Here is a 16,179-nt window from a genome sequence, read left to right as displayed (position 1 = left end):
TTTATTTCGGCCTGTAAACTTGACGGACTTTTCTGTGTAAATAAATAAGCTATAAGCTGTACTTGGCAGGCGACAACAAGGACGGCGAGGATGGCAGCGTGATCCACTACGACGACAACGCCATCTCCAAGCTGCTGGACCGCAGCCAGGATGCCACCGAGGACACGGAGATCCAGAACATGAATGAGTACCTCAGCTCCTTCAAGGTGGCGCAGTACGTGGTGAAGGAGGAGGACGGGGAGGTGAGTGGGCACAGCAGCACAAAAATAAGTTAGTTAGTTAGTTAGTCAGTCAGTCAGTCTGTCAGTCAGATAGTCAGTCAGTCGGCTAGTTAGTGAGCTAGTTAGTCAGTCAGTCAGATAGTTAGAGTTAGTTCATTAGTCATTCGGTCAGATAGTTAGCATGTTAGTCAGTCAGTCACATAGTCAGTCAGTCATTTAGTTAGTCAGTGATTTAGTGATTAAGTGATTTAGTGATGATGTTAGTTAGTTAGTTAGTTAGTTAGTTAGTTAGTTAGTTAGTTAGTTAGTTAGTTAGTCAGTCAGTCAGATAGTTAGTCAGTCGGCTAGTTAGTGAGCTTGTTAGTCAATCAGTCAGATAGTAAGAGTTAGTTCATTAGTCATTCAGTCAGATAGTTAGCAAGTTAGTCAGTCACATAGTTGGTCAGTCAGTCTTTTAGTTAGTCAGTGATTTAGTGATTTAGTGATTTAGTTAGTGAGTGAGTGAGTTAGTTAGTTAGTTAGTTAGTTAGTTAGTTACTTAGTTAGTTAGTCAATCAGTCAGTTAGTTCATTTGTTAGTTTGTCGGTTAGTCAGTTAGTTAGTTAGTTAGTTGGCACAAGGTTTGAACATAGAAATAAGCACACCTAAAATAAAATGGAAGAAAGTAAAAAAAAGACTAAATCAAAGATTTTAAAACACTATTATCAAACAAAATATCAACATATGCGGAAAGGCTTTTGGACCTTGAAGCCTATTGTTTCTACTGTATGTGTGTGCACAGGAGGAGGTGCAGAGGGAGATCATCAAGCAGGAGGAGAACGTGGACCCGGACTACTGGGAGAAGCTGCTGCGTCACCACTACGAGCAGCAGCAGGAGGACCTGGCCAGGAACCTGGGCAAGGGCAAACGCATCCGCAAGCAGGTCAACTACAACGACACCACGCAGGAGGACCAAGGTTGGCAGCCAAAACATATACACGTGTCTAACAGATATGGCCTTTTTGAAGTGCTGTGGTTAAACTCAATGTGGAGAACTGGGGTTTTCAAATGATGGTTCAAAGGCCACTGGTGGGTCGCACTACAGAGAACAACTGTAGAGAATGGAGGAAAAAACACAAGAATTACTTTTACTGTATCTCTAATTACATTGATATTGCATTACATACACACATATATACACTACATACTGCAAATACATACATACATACATACATACATACATACATACATACATACATACATACATACATACATACATATACAGTACAGACACACATACATAGATACATACATACACATATACAGTACTGTACATACATACATAGATACATACATACACATATATTGTACATACATACATACATACATATACAGTACAGACACACATACATACATACATACATACACATATACAGTACTGTACATACATACACAAATATTGTACATACAGACACATATACAGTACATACATACAGACATACATAGATACATACATACACATATACAGTACATTCATACAAACATACATAGATACATACATATATACAGTACATACATACAAACATAAACAGATGCATAGATACACATATACAGTACATACATACATACATACATACATACATACATACATACATACATACATACATACATACATACATACATACATACATACATACATACATTTACATTTACTGTATCTCTAATTACATTGATATTGCATTACATACACACATATATACACTACATACTGCAAATACATACATACATACATACATACATACATACATACATACATACATACATACATACATACATATACAGTACAGACACACATACATAGATACATAGATACATACATACACATGTACAGTACTGTACATACATACATAGATACATACATACACATATATTGTACATACATACATACATACATACATACATACATACATACATACATACATACATACATATACAGTACAGCCACACATACATACATACATACATACATACATACATACATACATACATACATACATACATACATACATACATACATACATACATACATACATACATACATACATACATACATACACATATACAGTACTGTACATACATACATACATACACAAATATTGTACATACAGACATACATACATACATACATACATACATACATACATACATACATACATACATACATACATACACATATACAGTACATACATACAGACATACATAGATACATACATATATACAGTACATACATACAAACATAAACAGATGCATAGATACACCTATACAGTACATACATACATACATACATACATACATACATACATACATACATACATACATACATACATACATGGTGGGTCGCACTACAGAGAACAACTGTAGAGAATGGAGGAAAAAACATAATAATTACATTCACTGTATCTCTAATTACATTGATATTGCATTACATACACACATATATACACTACATACTGCACATACATACATACACACATATACAGTACAGACACACATACACACAGTACATAGATACATAGATACATACATACACATATACAGTACATACATACATAGATACATACATACACATGCAGTGTACATACATATCGTACATACAGATAGTACATACATACAACATACATACATACATACGTACATATGTACATACATACATACATACATACATACATACATACATACATACATACATACATACATACATACACATATACAGTACATTCATACAAACATACATAGATACAAACACATATACAGTACATACATACAAACATAAACAGATACATAGATACACATATACAATACATACGTACATACATACATACATAATACATACAGTACATGCATATAGACAGACATATATAAATATATGTGTATACAGTATATGTACATACATGTATATGTTATATATCTACGTATATATGTATACATATGTGTATATATGTATAAATGCATATATGTATATACTGTGTGTATATGTATATACATATATATGTGTAAATATGTATACATCAACATATGCGTATATAGGCATATACTGTATGTGTATGTCTATGTATGTATGTACTGTATGTATGTCTGTACTGTTTATGTGTATGTATGTACGTATGTATGTATATATGTGTGTATATATATATATATACAGTATATACATATGATGAATAGATAGTCAAACTTTGCTCATGGGTTAAACACGTTAACACCCACGTGCTTGGCATTTAACCCCCTCCTCGAGGCTTAAATACTCACCTTCTCTTCGTTAATTATTTTAATTTGAGCATGAAAGTGCATGTGAGTGAACGGTTAAAGCCCTTTTTAAAGCCCACTCCCCGTCAGAGGACACTCAGAGTGCTGAAGTGTGCGTAAGGAGTGTGCAGCGTTCTGCTGGAGTGGCCGGGGCCAGGTCGATAGTCGTAGTAGTGGCGGTGGTGGTGGGCGACTGCGGTGGCACGGCGCCCCCCAGTGGCCATCTGCAGGAGTGAATGCACTGTACTGTTTCTCTCTGATCTGTGGCTCAGAGTGGCAGGATGATCTTTCAGACAATCAGTCCGAGTACTCCGTGGGGTCCGAGGACGAGGACGAAGATTTCGAGGAGAGGCCTGAAGGTGGGTACCTCCAGACGGGCTGGCCGATGAGGGCGGAGCCTGGACTGACTTGATTGATTAATTGATTGATTGAATAATTGACTGATGGGTCGACGTTACCCGATAACTGAATGCATAAGATACAACTTTTTTCACTGTCGCTCACTCATTCATTCAGTCATGGGCATAATTTATGGTTGAACATCGGGTGGGTTGTGGTCTCTTTTTTTTTTTCCAAAATGGCTTTTTAATTGTCTGCTTTACGTAATTACGTAATTTTTACGTAATGTTCTTGATGGACACTTGATGAGACGTTAGCGATGCGCCGCGTAATTTGGGTGTTTTTCGGTTCAGGTGGCCGCAGACAGTCTCGCCGGCAGCTGAAAGGGGAAAAAGATAAACCTCTGCCGCCCCTGCTGGCCAGAGTTGGGGGCAACATCGAGGTACGGGGGGTGGTTGTATTATTATTATTTTTTTGTCATTTAATTTACGAGATGTAAAAAAATCTTTTCGCACGCTGTATTAAACAAATATACTCGGATTATTAAGCATTAAATAATATATATAAATATATATTATTTAATATATATCATTATTTTTATTATATTTATCTTATGTTATGTAGATATATTATATTATATTATATTATATATTTTTTATTTTATATATATTTTATATACATTTATTATATTTCAATTATTTGATATTCAGCTCCCTTTTTAGTTTATTAAAAAAAACGATATATACATTTTTATTTGTTAAATTGTATTTATTTGTAATTGTAAATTGTATGTTTTATTTGGTCTTTATACTATGACACGGAGCGTTTGTTCAGCCTATAAATGTCGCTCATGTGTGGTCCAGGTGCTGGGGTTCAACGCCCGCCAGAGGAAAGCCTTCCTGAACGCCATCATGCGCTGGGGCATGCCTCCCCAGGACGCCTTCAACTCCCACTGGCTGGTCCGGGACCTGCGGGGCAAGAGCGAGAGGGAGTTCAGGTGCGTTTTCCATTTATTCAGGCTGAGTCCGCTGAAGGGTTGGTAGTTCTTTGTTTCTCAACCCAGGCCTTTTGAAGTACAAGCTGTGTTCAAATCACAGCCTCTCTGAGCGCTTTGCTATTAGGAAATGTACTGACTTTCACTGCATTGAAGCGTAAAAAAATCCCCATTAAATCTCCTTTTTTTAAACGTGAAACTCACATTATAGGCCCACGTTTCTTCAACATGTTTTAGATAACAGTATTATCACATTTTACTTAAAACTACTTGTCGCAGTTGCGGCAGTAGATCCAGAACGTAACCTTGACTACGGCAGTTTGTCAGTAGGAACACGGCTTCCCGTTTCGAGTCTCTTACTTCCTGTTTCTCAGTCTCTTACTTCCTGTTTCTCGTCTCTTACTTCATGTTTCTAGTCTCTGACTTCCTGTCTCTACTCTCTTACTTCCTGTTTCTCAGTCTCTTGCTTCCTGTTTCTAGTCTCTTACTTCATGTTTCTAGTCTCTTACTTCCTGTCTCTACTCTCTTACTTCCTGTTTCTCGATTCTTAATTCCGGTTTCCAGTCTGTTCTTGTTTCTACTGTCATACTTACTCTTTGTACTCTCTTACTTCCTGTATGTATCTATTCCCTTACTTCCTATGTTTAGTCTGTTACCTCCTGTGTCGCATCTGTTACTTCATGTTTATAGTCTCTTACTTCCTGTTTCTAGTCCCTTGCTTTTCTATGTCTAGTTACTTAATTCCTGTTTCTCATCTATTCTTGTTTCTAGTCTCTTACTTCATGTTACTAGTCTCTTACTTCCTGTTACTAGTCAATTCTTGTTTCTAGTCTCTTACTTCATGTTACTAGTCTCTTACTTCCTGTTACTAGTCGCCTCCTATTTCTAGTTTCTTACTTCCTGTTCATAGTCTCTTACCTTCTCAGACTAGTCTCTTACATCCTGTTTCTAGTCTCTTCCCGTATCTCGTTACTTAATCCCTGTTTCTCGTCTATTCTTGTTTCTAGTCTCTTACTTCCTCTGACCAGTCTCTTTCGTCCTGTTTCTAGTCTCTTCCCGTATCTCGTTACTTAATCCCTGTTTCTCGTCTATTCTTGTTTCTAGTCTCTTACTTCCTCTGACCGGTCTCTTTCGTCCTGTTTCTAGTCTCTTCCCGTATCTAGTTACTTAATCCCTGTTTCTCGTCTATTCTTGTTTCTAGTCTCTTACTTCCTCAGACTAGTCTCTTACGTCCTGTTTCTAGTCTCTTCCCGTATCTAGTTACTAAATCCCTGTTTCTCGTCTATTCTTGTTTCTAGTCTCTTACTTCCTCTGACCGGTCTCTTTCGTCCTGTTTCTAGTCTCTTCCCGTATCTCGTTACTTAATTCCTGTTTCTCGTCTATTCTTGTTTCTAGCCGCTCACTTCCTGTTTCTAGTCTCTTAAGTGAGCACGGATGAAGCCAAAAGAGTGATTGGCATAAAGTGCTGAAATAAAACCTCCACAAACGTAATAAAATGCGCACGGCAATATTTAATTCACACGTTCAATCAGCACACTCTGGCTATACTGTGAGCTTCCCACTTTAGAGAAGGAGATTGTTTAGCTCCATCGTTGGACTGCACGGATGCCCAGTGAGAAGCTGCAGCAGAGCGGTACGTTTCTCAACAGTAAAGCATGATAAACGGAGGAAACCAGCATTTTAACAGGGAGGCCCGGGCTCAGATCGAGAAGCTATTCTTCCAATGACGTCCCCTGGTGTAGTACGTCTGTAGTAGCGCAGCGCTCCCGGCGTCGTTTTCCCAGAGCGTTGCGGGATCAGCTCAGCGTCGCGTGCTTTAAACGGCCACTCGCAGCCCAGGAATTCGACCCGCGGGAGGGATGTCCCTCGGAGTGGATCCAACCGTTCATTTTCTCTCCCTCCTCCAGGGCGTACGTGTCGCTGTTCATGAGGCATCTGTGCGAGCCGGGGGCGGACGGAGCGGAGACCTTCGCTGACGGAGTTCCGCGCGAGGGTCTGTCCCGCCAGCACGTCCTCACCAGGATAGGAGTCATGTCCCTGGTCCGCAAGAAGGTAGAACACACACGAACGTGTTCTGCTTCATAGAGAAACATTAATCACTTTATGAGCGTCTTCCCTCTTTGTAGTTGAACGCAAATGAAGAAAACGGTAAGTGGTGAAATAAAACAACAAAGGTGGAAATATAAAGGAAGCATATAAAGGAAGTATGAATCTGTTTTGATATGTGAAAATAAAATAAACTATAATAAACATTTTTTATCAAAAAAAGGAAAAGAAAATTTACAATTTGTTGAGATTAATAAATCTATAATAATAATAATAATAATGATAATAATTTTATTAGAACCATAAAACAATCTAAGATAGAAACAAACTTAAGAACAGTAAATGTTTAAAGCATTGCAATTAAAAAATGTAATATAAAAATATATACTGTATGTAATGTAATAATATATATCATTCCAAAGTCCAGGATTAAAAGACATGTACTTATTTATTATTTAATTATTTATAAAAAATGATAAATCAAAAAAAGTGTCCCTAGACTGTAAATTTCCCAGGTAATAACAAATAATCAAATACCAGTTTATTTTAATTCATTTTACCATCTTATGTGTGTGTGTGTGTGTGTGTGTGTGTGTGTGTGTGTGTGCCTGCCTGCGTCCCTGCCTGCGTGCCTGCCTGTGTGCCTGCGTGGATGCCTGTGTGTGTGCCTGCGTGCCTGCCTGCGTGCCTGCCTGCGTGCCTGCGTGCCTACGTGCGTGCCTGCGTGTCTGCCTGCGTGGCTGCCTGCGTGCCTGCGTTCCTGCGGGTATTCCTGCGTGCCTGCTTGGATGCCTGTGTGTCTGCGTGTCTGCGTGCCTGCGTGCGTGCGTGCCTGCCTGCGTGCCTTCCTGCGTGCCTGCCTGCGTCCCTGCCTGCGTGCGTGCCTGCCTGCGTCCCTGCCTGCGTGCGTACCTGCCTGCGTGCCTGCCTGCCTGCGTCCCTGCCTGCGTGCGTGCCTGCCTGTGTGCCTTCCTGCGTGCCTGCCTGCGTCCCTGCCTGCGTGCGTGCCTGCCTGCGTGCCTTCCTGCGTGCCTGCCTGCGTCCCTGCCTGTGTGCGTGCCTGCCTGCGTGCGTGCCTGCCTGCGTCCCTGCCTGCCTGCGTCCCTGCCTGCCTGCGTCCCTGCCTGCGTGCGTGCCTGCCTGCGTGCGTGCCTGCCTGCGTGCGTGCCTGCCTGCGTGCCTGCCTGCGTGCGTGCCTGCCTGCGTGCCTGCCTGCGTGCGTGCCTGCCTGCGTGCCTTCTGCGTGCCTGCCTGCGTCCCTGCCTGCCTGCGTGCCTTCCTGCGTGCCTGCCTGCGTCCCTGCCTGCGTGCGTGCCTGCCTGCGTCCCTGCCTGCGTGCGTACCTGCCTGCGTGCCTGCCTGCCTGCGTCCCTGCCTGCGTGCGTGCCTGCCTGCGTGCCTTCCTGCGTGCCTGCCTGCGTCCCTGCCTGCGTGCGTGCCTGCCTGCGTCCCTGCCTGCCTGCGTCCCTGCCTGCGTGCGTGCCTGCCTGCGTCCCTGCCTGCGTGCGTGCCTGCCTGCGTCCCTGCCTGCGTGCGTGCCTGCCTGCGTGCGTGCCTGCCTGCGTCCCTGCCTGCCTGCGTCCCTGCCTGCCTGCGTCCCTGCCTGCGTGCGTGCCTGCCTGCGTGCGTGCCTGCCTGCGTGCGTGCCTGCCTGCGTGCCTGCCTGCGTGCCTGCGTGCCTGCGTGCGTGCCTGCCTGCGTCCCTGCCTGCGTGCGTGCCTGCCTGCGTGCGTGCCTGCCTGCGTGCGTGCCTGCCTGCGTGCGTGCCTGCCTGCGTGCGTGCCTGCCTGCGTCCCTGCCTGCGTGCCTGCCTGCGTGCGTGCCTGCGTGCGTGCCTGCCTGCGTCCCTGCCTGCGTGCGTGCCTGCCTGCGTGCGTGCCTGCCTGCGTGCGTCCCTGCCTGCGTGCGTGCCTGCCTGCGTGCGTGCCTGCCTGCGTGCGTGCCTGCCTGCCTGCGTGCCTGCCTGCGTGCGTGCGTGCCTGCCTGCGTGCGTCCCTGCATGCGTGCCTGCCTGCCTGCGTGCGTGCCTGCCTGCGTGCGTGCCTGCCTGCCTGCGTGCGTGCGTTCCTGCGTGCCTGCCTGCGTGCCTGCCTGCGTGCCTACCTTCCTGTGTGCCTGCGTGCCTGCCTGCGTGCCTACCTTCCTGTGTGCCTGTGTGCGTGCCTACCTTCCTGTGTGCCTGTGTGTGTGCCTGCGTTCCTGCGTGCGTGCCTGCGGCCTGCCTGCGTGCCTGTGTGCCTGTGTGCCTTCGTGCCTGTGTGCGTGCCTACCTGCCTACCTGCCTGCGTGCCTGTGTGCGTGCACGCGTCCAGGTGCAGGAGTTTGAGCACGTCAACGGGAAGCTGAGCTCCCCGGACCTGATCCCCATCGGGATGGAACTGAAAAAGCTGACAGAGAGCCTGTCGTCGGACCCCAACACCCCGGTGCCGGCCAGCCCCGTGGCCCCCCAGGCCGAGACCCCCGTCCCCGCTGGTCAGAACACACCAACACACACCCTTCCCCCCTCATTGTCATTCCTTATCCCTTATTCTTCTTCTTCGACAGAACCTTAGAGAACAAATGAAGAAACTCTTCATAGAAGTTTTGAAACGAGTCCTTCAAAGTCAAACAGAGAAGTTTTGCTGAGGACTCTTACTTTTTGAACTCTGGGCTTTTTCAGAGAAGACGTGCGAGTCTCTCTGCGGCTCCACCGAGGACAGGGAGGCCACGGAGCAGGAGAACAAGAAACCCGCGGAGCAGGACGTAAGCAGGATTTTTTTGTTTCCCCTTCTCTTCCACTTCCCTTCCCACCCGGCGCTCCGCTGCACCTTCGCTCCTCCTCGTCTCGTCATCCTCAAAGCGCTCTCCCGTCAGGCGCCTCGACACCTTTCAACTTCCTCCTGCCTCCATCCTCCCTCGTCGCCCACCCCCGTCCGTCTTTCTGTCGATTTATCTCTCTGCTTTCTTTCTCCCCTTCAGCCGTCAGCCGCCTCCGCCGGTGCAGAGCCGGGCTCCGTTCCCGAGAAGACGGCTGACAGCGCGGAGGCCAGGGCGGGCTCGGAGGCGGTGACCGGCGGCGAGGAGCGGGAGAGGGAGCGGGCCGAGCCGGCTGCCGAAGACCCCAAAGATGCCCCCGAGCCGCCGCCGGCGCACCCGGCCCCGTCCTCAAAAGGTGAGCGCGGAGGTCGGAATGCACTCATCCGCTTTTGCCCTTTGTTCGCACCGCCGGCGCGTTCACGGAATATTCGCCGCGGCTGACCGTCGTCCTCCTCAGGTGAGCACGGGAAAGAGGGGGAGAAGTCCTCGGAGAAAGAAGAGAGTGAGACTCCTCCGGTGAAGACAGAAGAGAAGGACAATAAACCAGGTAAGGCATGAATAAGCACAGAGGATTACGTGACTGAGTCAATTTGTTTCCATTCTGAAATTTGACTTTGAATTCTTCGCTCCAGGCTCCAGTCGGTCTAGTTGCTCTCAAGCTCCATTTTGTGGTTGTTGTCGTTGCTGTTGTTGTTGTTGTTGTTTTCATGTTTTCTATTTTGTTGTGATTTCACATTGTTCATTTCATTCTGTATTTCATTGTGTTGTGGTTTCTTTTATTTTAACTTTTTTTTACCCAACCTGTGAAGCCAAAGGCAAATTTCCACTTCTGCGGACAACAAAGTTATATTATTATATTTTGTTCTAATGAGTCCATAATAGGGCGGCATGGTGGTGCAGTGGTTAGCTCTGTTGCCTCACAGCAAGAAGGTTCGAACCCGGGGTTGGGGCCTTTCTGTGTGGAGTTTGCATGTTCTCCCTGTGCCTGCGTGGGTTTTCTCGGGGGTCCTCCGGTTTCCTCCCGCATTCCAAAGACATGCAGGTTGGGTTAATCGGTGACTCTAAAAAATTGACCGTAGGTGTGAATGTGAGCGAGCATGGTTGTTTGTCTCTGTATGTCGGCCCCGTGATAGACTGGCGACCTGTCCAGGGTGTACCCCGCCTCTCGCCCTATGACAGCTGGGATTGGCTCCAGCCCCCCGCGACCCCACAAGGATAAGTGGCATAGATAACGGACGGATGGATGGATGCAGTCCATAATAACCTCCAACTTTTTTGTATTATTTGCTATTTTCTTTTTATTAATCTGCAATTTTCTTTTTTTCTTCAAATTTTTTTGTAAAGTTGATAATTGTTTTTGTGGGGTTTTTTTTGTTGAATTGAAAATTGTTTAAAAAAAGTAACCTTGGGTTGCTTGAAAGCGCATAAATGAAAGTTATTATTATTATTAGTAGTAGTAGTAGTAGTATTATTATTATTAGTATATTAGTAATATTATTATATTCCTTTTTAAATGTATCCCGGGCAGATTTAAAAAACGTGCTTTTTTTCTCATGTCGTTTCCAGCAACTGCAGATGACGTGAAGACTGAAGATCCAGCGGAGGGGCGGATAAACGGAGAGAAAGACGCCCTGGAGGAGGTGGAGGAGAGCAGGAAGGAGGACAAGAACGGTTTCAAAACCAGATTCATGTTCAACATCGCAGACGGAGGCTTTACGGGTAAGAGGTTCACTACAAAATGTCAAAGCAGGGAAGTAAGAGCACCTGACAACAGAGATATTTTTATATTTGATTTATATTTTTTTCATCTAAGTGTATTTTAATAGGTTTGAAATACATCGTAATTTCTAAATCATCCATTTGAGCTCGCTCTGTGCTCCGGGATATAATGAAAGTAGTTGATACTCATTGACATGAAGCAGTTTCCTGATATATCACAAAATAAAGTTGATAAAATAAAGTTGAATAATAAATGAATTAAGTCATTAAGAAAGATTCTTATTTAGCCCATTCTGTTGCTTTTTGGCCTAAATCTGAATTAAAATAATGGGGCTTAAAAAACCCCCAATAATAATAAATCAAGTTATATTCTAATTATTTTTCGTTCTAATGAATCCATATTAACCTCCAAATGTTTTTGATTCATATGCTATTTTTTCATTTTATTAATTTTGCTTTTTTCTTTTTCTTTTATTTTATTATTCTCATTATTATTATTATTCTTCTTCTTATTATTATTATTTTTTTTTTTACCTGTGCTGTCAGCATGCTGGGCATACAACACAGAGTATTTGTATGCCATTTGCATCCAGGACAGAGTTAGTCTGCAAGAAGAGTTCAAGTTCTCCACCTGCAATGCAACTCTTTATTAATTAATTCTTAAATCATCAAGAACTGCTTCAATTACTCTGTCCTGTGGATGCCCTGTAGAATGACAAGAGCACAGTTTTGGTTATGGAGAGCCACCAGCAACCCCCCTCTTTGGAGAACTATTCATCATGTTTGGATCTATAACAAATGATCACTTCTCCAAGAGGGGGAGAATCACCACAAATAAACATAGAAACAAACAACATTTTCACATAAACATGAACATTGGATGACAACATGTATTGAAAAACTGAATTAGGTCCAAGAAAACTGCAACTACAACTGGTCCCGTGGCCTCTTCCTGTCAAAGTTATGGCAGAAAATGAGGGAGGAAAGGAGGGGAAAGCACCCCAGGTTGCTGGGGTGCACTCCAAGCAGGTGTGCGTGAGTGCATGTGTGTGTGTATGAAGATGTCCACCGGTGAGTGTACATGACTTATCCCCATTGGTACCGGTGTAGAAGGTCGGTATTATGTTGCGGCCCCGCCCGGCGTGAGTGCCAAGTGACCATACACGTAGCAGCAAGTGCCCAGCGCGGGGCACCTCGATGTTACACCCCCCCCGGGGGGCGTGCGAGTCCATCAGGCAAGTCGAACCCAAATCACTCGCACCCCTCCTGTCTCGCAGACCCTGGTTCGATGGAGTGTTGTTCGGAGTAGGATTGGTGTGCCAATGCCTGTGTGTTCGAAGCTAATGTGAGTGGGATTAAAATTTTGGGGCGGACGAGAAGCATGCTTGGGCAGGAGCGTGACAGGCAAGATGGCAGCTGCCCGACGCATCCCCACCCACATAGCCTGCACCCCGCCATCCCGCAAGCCCTCGGTCTATTGCGTGGTGTATGTGCTGAGTATGAGTCTTGGCACTGGGAGAGATAGGCGGGTCGCGACCAGATCGATCCAGGGGCGCAGCAGGCCGGGGAGCAACCACGCGGACCCCCACCGGGCCCAAACGCACCCCAGTGCGCCCACCTCCCGTGCCTGGTGGCAGCCAACCCACAGCTATCAGCCAAGGGCGCAGTGCGTCCGCCATGCGCCTCCGCCATGTCGGGCAGCTCCGCGCCCACATCAGGCCCCTGGTCAGCCCCCAGCCGCCGAGCATGCAGACTACTGCTTTTTTCTTTTTATTAATCTATTTCCTTTTTTTCGGTAATCTGCTACGTTTTTGTAAACTTGATCATTGTTTTGGTTCTTTTTTTGGTTTGGCTGAAATTTTTATTTCAAATAATAATTAATAAAATGAATAATTAATGGAATAAAATAATAAAATACAAATTCCAAGTCGAGGGCAAAAAAGTTGAAAACCCCTTTTCAAAATTGAATTTGAACCGATTGATTTTATTTTCTTTTATTTATATTTTCCATGTCAAACAGCGAGCTTGAATGTTTGGCAGAAATTTGATCTCCTTAGAGTTTACCAAAGGATTTTCCTACTTTAAGTCGAATCCATCAAAGAGATATACAGTATTTGTGTACTTTGTGTCCAGTTTGTCTCTGATTTCCAAAACAACTCCTCCAGCATGAAAGGAGAGAGAAAGAGGAAAGGTTTATATTTTTACCTCCATTTTAACAGTGTTCAACCTGTCATCCTCTCAGAGCTCCACACCCTGTGGCAGACGGAGGAGCGTGCCGCCTTGTCGTCCGGGAAGATGTACGACATCTGGCACCGTCGCCATGACTACTGGCTGCTGGCCGGCATTGTCACGTATCCTTGCCCCAAACAAAGAAAACCATTACATTACATTACCTTACCTTACATTGCAAGAAATGACATGACATTAAAATAACATGAAATCATATTAGAAGAAATTACATTACATACAATAACATTATATTACGTGGAACTTCATTACATGGAATTACATGAACTCAAATAACATGAAATTACATTACATTACGTCATTTAGCTTTTGGTCTTAGTTTTTGTCCAATGCCACTTACAATAAGTACATTTTCTCACAGTTTTGAAAGGATTTTTAGGGAAAGTAAGTGAGACAGTGGAGGGGAAAGTAATCCTTATGGGGGAGACAGGTCAGAGCGAGGGGCAAGGAAACGGACCAGGGAGATGTAGATATGGAGGAGCAGTTCCATGGACAGCTTTTGGGAAAGTAGCAGTGTCTTAAATGTAGTGGTCTGTAGAGACCTTTAGAGCACTGTAGAGGTCTTCAGAGGTCTGTAGAGGACTGTAGAAGTCTGTAGAGGTCTACCGTGGTCTGTATAGGACTGTAGTGGTCTGTTGTTGTCTGTAGAGGCCTGTAGAGATCTTCGGGGGTCTTATGACTGTAGATGTCTGTAGTGGTCTTCGGGGGTCTGTAGAGGTCTGTATAGGACTGTAGTGGTCTGTAGAGGTCTTCAGTGGCCTGTAAGGATCTGTAGTGGTCTTCAGACGTATTCAGGGGTCTGTAGAGTTTGTAGTGGTCTATAGGACTGTCGTGGTCTGTAGTGTTCTTCAGTGGTCTCCAGTGGTCTGTGGAGGTCTATATTGGTCTGTACTGGTCTGTAGATGTCTGTAGTGGTCTTCAGTGGTCTTCAGGGGTATTCAGGGGTCTGCAGAGGTTTGCAGTGGTCTATAGGACTGTAGAGGTCTGTAGAGGTCTGCAATGGTGTGTAGGGTTCTATAGTGGTCTGTAGGGGTCTGTAGTGTTCTTCAGTGGTCTCCAGTGGTCTGCTGAGGACTATATTGGTCTGTAGAGGTCTGTGGTGGTCTTCAGGGGTATTCAGTGGCCTGTAGAGGTCTGATGGAACAGACAGCTAGTCCGGCCAGAAGAGCGTCGCGGTATGTAGACGGGAGACGACGAGCGCCTGAACCAGAACATGCGACGTCTCCCTCAGTGAGGAACGGCCGTCTTCAGACCAGAGGAGGGAATAGATCTGCACCAACTTCGCTGTATTAATGAAGACGAATGGATGAATGAATTTAGGTATTTTCCCTTGACCAAGGATTTGACCTCAGACACGGCTACGCCCGCTGGCAAGACGTGCAGAACGACCCGCGCTACGCCATCCTGAACGAGCCCTTCAAGACGGAGATGCACAAGGGGAACTATCTGGAGATGAAGAACAAGTTTCTGGCTCGCCGCTTCAAGGTGAGCTTCACTGCAGCTTGTATATTCTATATGTATATTGGTATACAGTATATTTTACGGTTCCTGTTTGGCATTTTTGGGCATATATTGGGTATATTTGACCTTTTTTATTTAATTTAATTTCTACTTTACCTTTTATTCTATTATATTTATATATATATATATATTATTGTTATTTGTTTTATGCTAATTATCTGTAGTAATGCACAAATCCTCACCATGACTAATTTTTTATACATGTAACTAACTCTGATTCTGAGGAAAAGCTCTTGGTTAAAGGTTATACCATAGGTTCATTTTCAAATTTGAAGAAATGCCACTTTTAACTGGAAAAACTGCAAAAATATTATCCGGAGATTTATCAGAATTAAGGTGAGAACCTTTTTGCCACCTACCTGCTGTCTTATTGGATTTACCATTCATGCTGACTTAGCAATGATATTTTTTATTAGGTTTTGGGTGGATTACACTCACAAGTTCCACATTTAATTTGAAACTGAAACTAAAACATCATCCATATGGACAGTTTACTGACCACAAATTCACTGCAGCTCCCTTTAACTTGTCGTCTGTGGTGGCGGACCCCGCCACCAACAATAAAACTGCATATAGGAGGAGCACTTGCATAACACAAACACATTGAACAGCCATTCAATTCTTCATAATTTCTTATGAAAGAAATTATCTTACGGATAACCACTTTAATGTTGAATACTCTGTAAGAAGTGCAAAATACTACCTTCCCACGGAACGAAGAGAGATCTCCGTCTTTATTCGCTCCTTTCTTACCCATGTTGACAGCGGCTGCGGTGAGGTTAGAACCTGCCAGTCGCTGATCGGCAGCCGACAGTGTTTTACGGGAAGAAACATGGCCCACGGAATAAAGGAATAAAGCAGATAAACAAAAGACACGGTGCATGGAGAACAGAATCGACGCCTTGAACGACGGCGCGTGCTGTCATTTTTTCCTGCAGTACAGTTTAGAGCTCTCCCTCCCTCTCGTCTCTTCCCTTCCTTTCATTATTTTTAATTTCCATCCCTCCCTCCCCC

The 16,179-nt window shown here is 44.5% G+C and overlaps 1 protein-coding gene across 1 annotated transcript in view; it reads left to right on the top strand.

Annotated features, from left to right (window-relative positions):
* Positions 1-16,179, top strand: part of chd5 (chromodomain helicase DNA binding protein 5) — a gene marked incomplete at both ends in the record, with an annotated part of 64,014 nt that overhangs the window by 44,474 nt on the left and 3,361 nt on the right. The window contains 13 exons of the mRNA XM_080000046.1: positions 70-242; positions 1,003-1,177; positions 3,776-3,862; positions 4,196-4,284; positions 4,706-4,839; positions 6,744-6,888; positions 9,195-9,354; positions 9,542-9,624; positions 9,841-10,033; positions 10,136-10,225; positions 11,245-11,397; positions 13,640-13,748; positions 14,997-15,129. Coding sequence (XP_079856172.1) covers positions 70-242; positions 1,003-1,177; positions 3,776-3,862; positions 4,196-4,284; positions 4,706-4,839; positions 6,744-6,888; positions 9,195-9,354; positions 9,542-9,624; positions 9,841-10,033; positions 10,136-10,225; positions 11,245-11,397; positions 13,640-13,748; positions 14,997-15,129 — 1,724 coding nt within the window. The remainder of the gene's footprint in view (positions 1-69; positions 243-1,002; positions 1,178-3,775; positions 3,863-4,195; positions 4,285-4,705; positions 4,840-6,743; positions 6,889-9,194; positions 9,355-9,541; positions 9,625-9,840; positions 10,034-10,135; positions 10,226-11,244; positions 11,398-13,639; positions 13,749-14,996; positions 15,130-16,179) is intronic.

Source organism: Zeus faber (assembly GCF_960531495.2).
Source record: "Zeus faber genome assembly, chromosome: 5".
Classification (NCBI taxonomy): Eukaryota; Metazoa; Chordata; class Actinopteri; order Zeiformes; family Zeidae; genus Zeus; species Zeus faber.
Note: the sequence above shows the minus strand (reverse complement) of the source record. Positions and strands in the feature narration are given on the sequence as shown.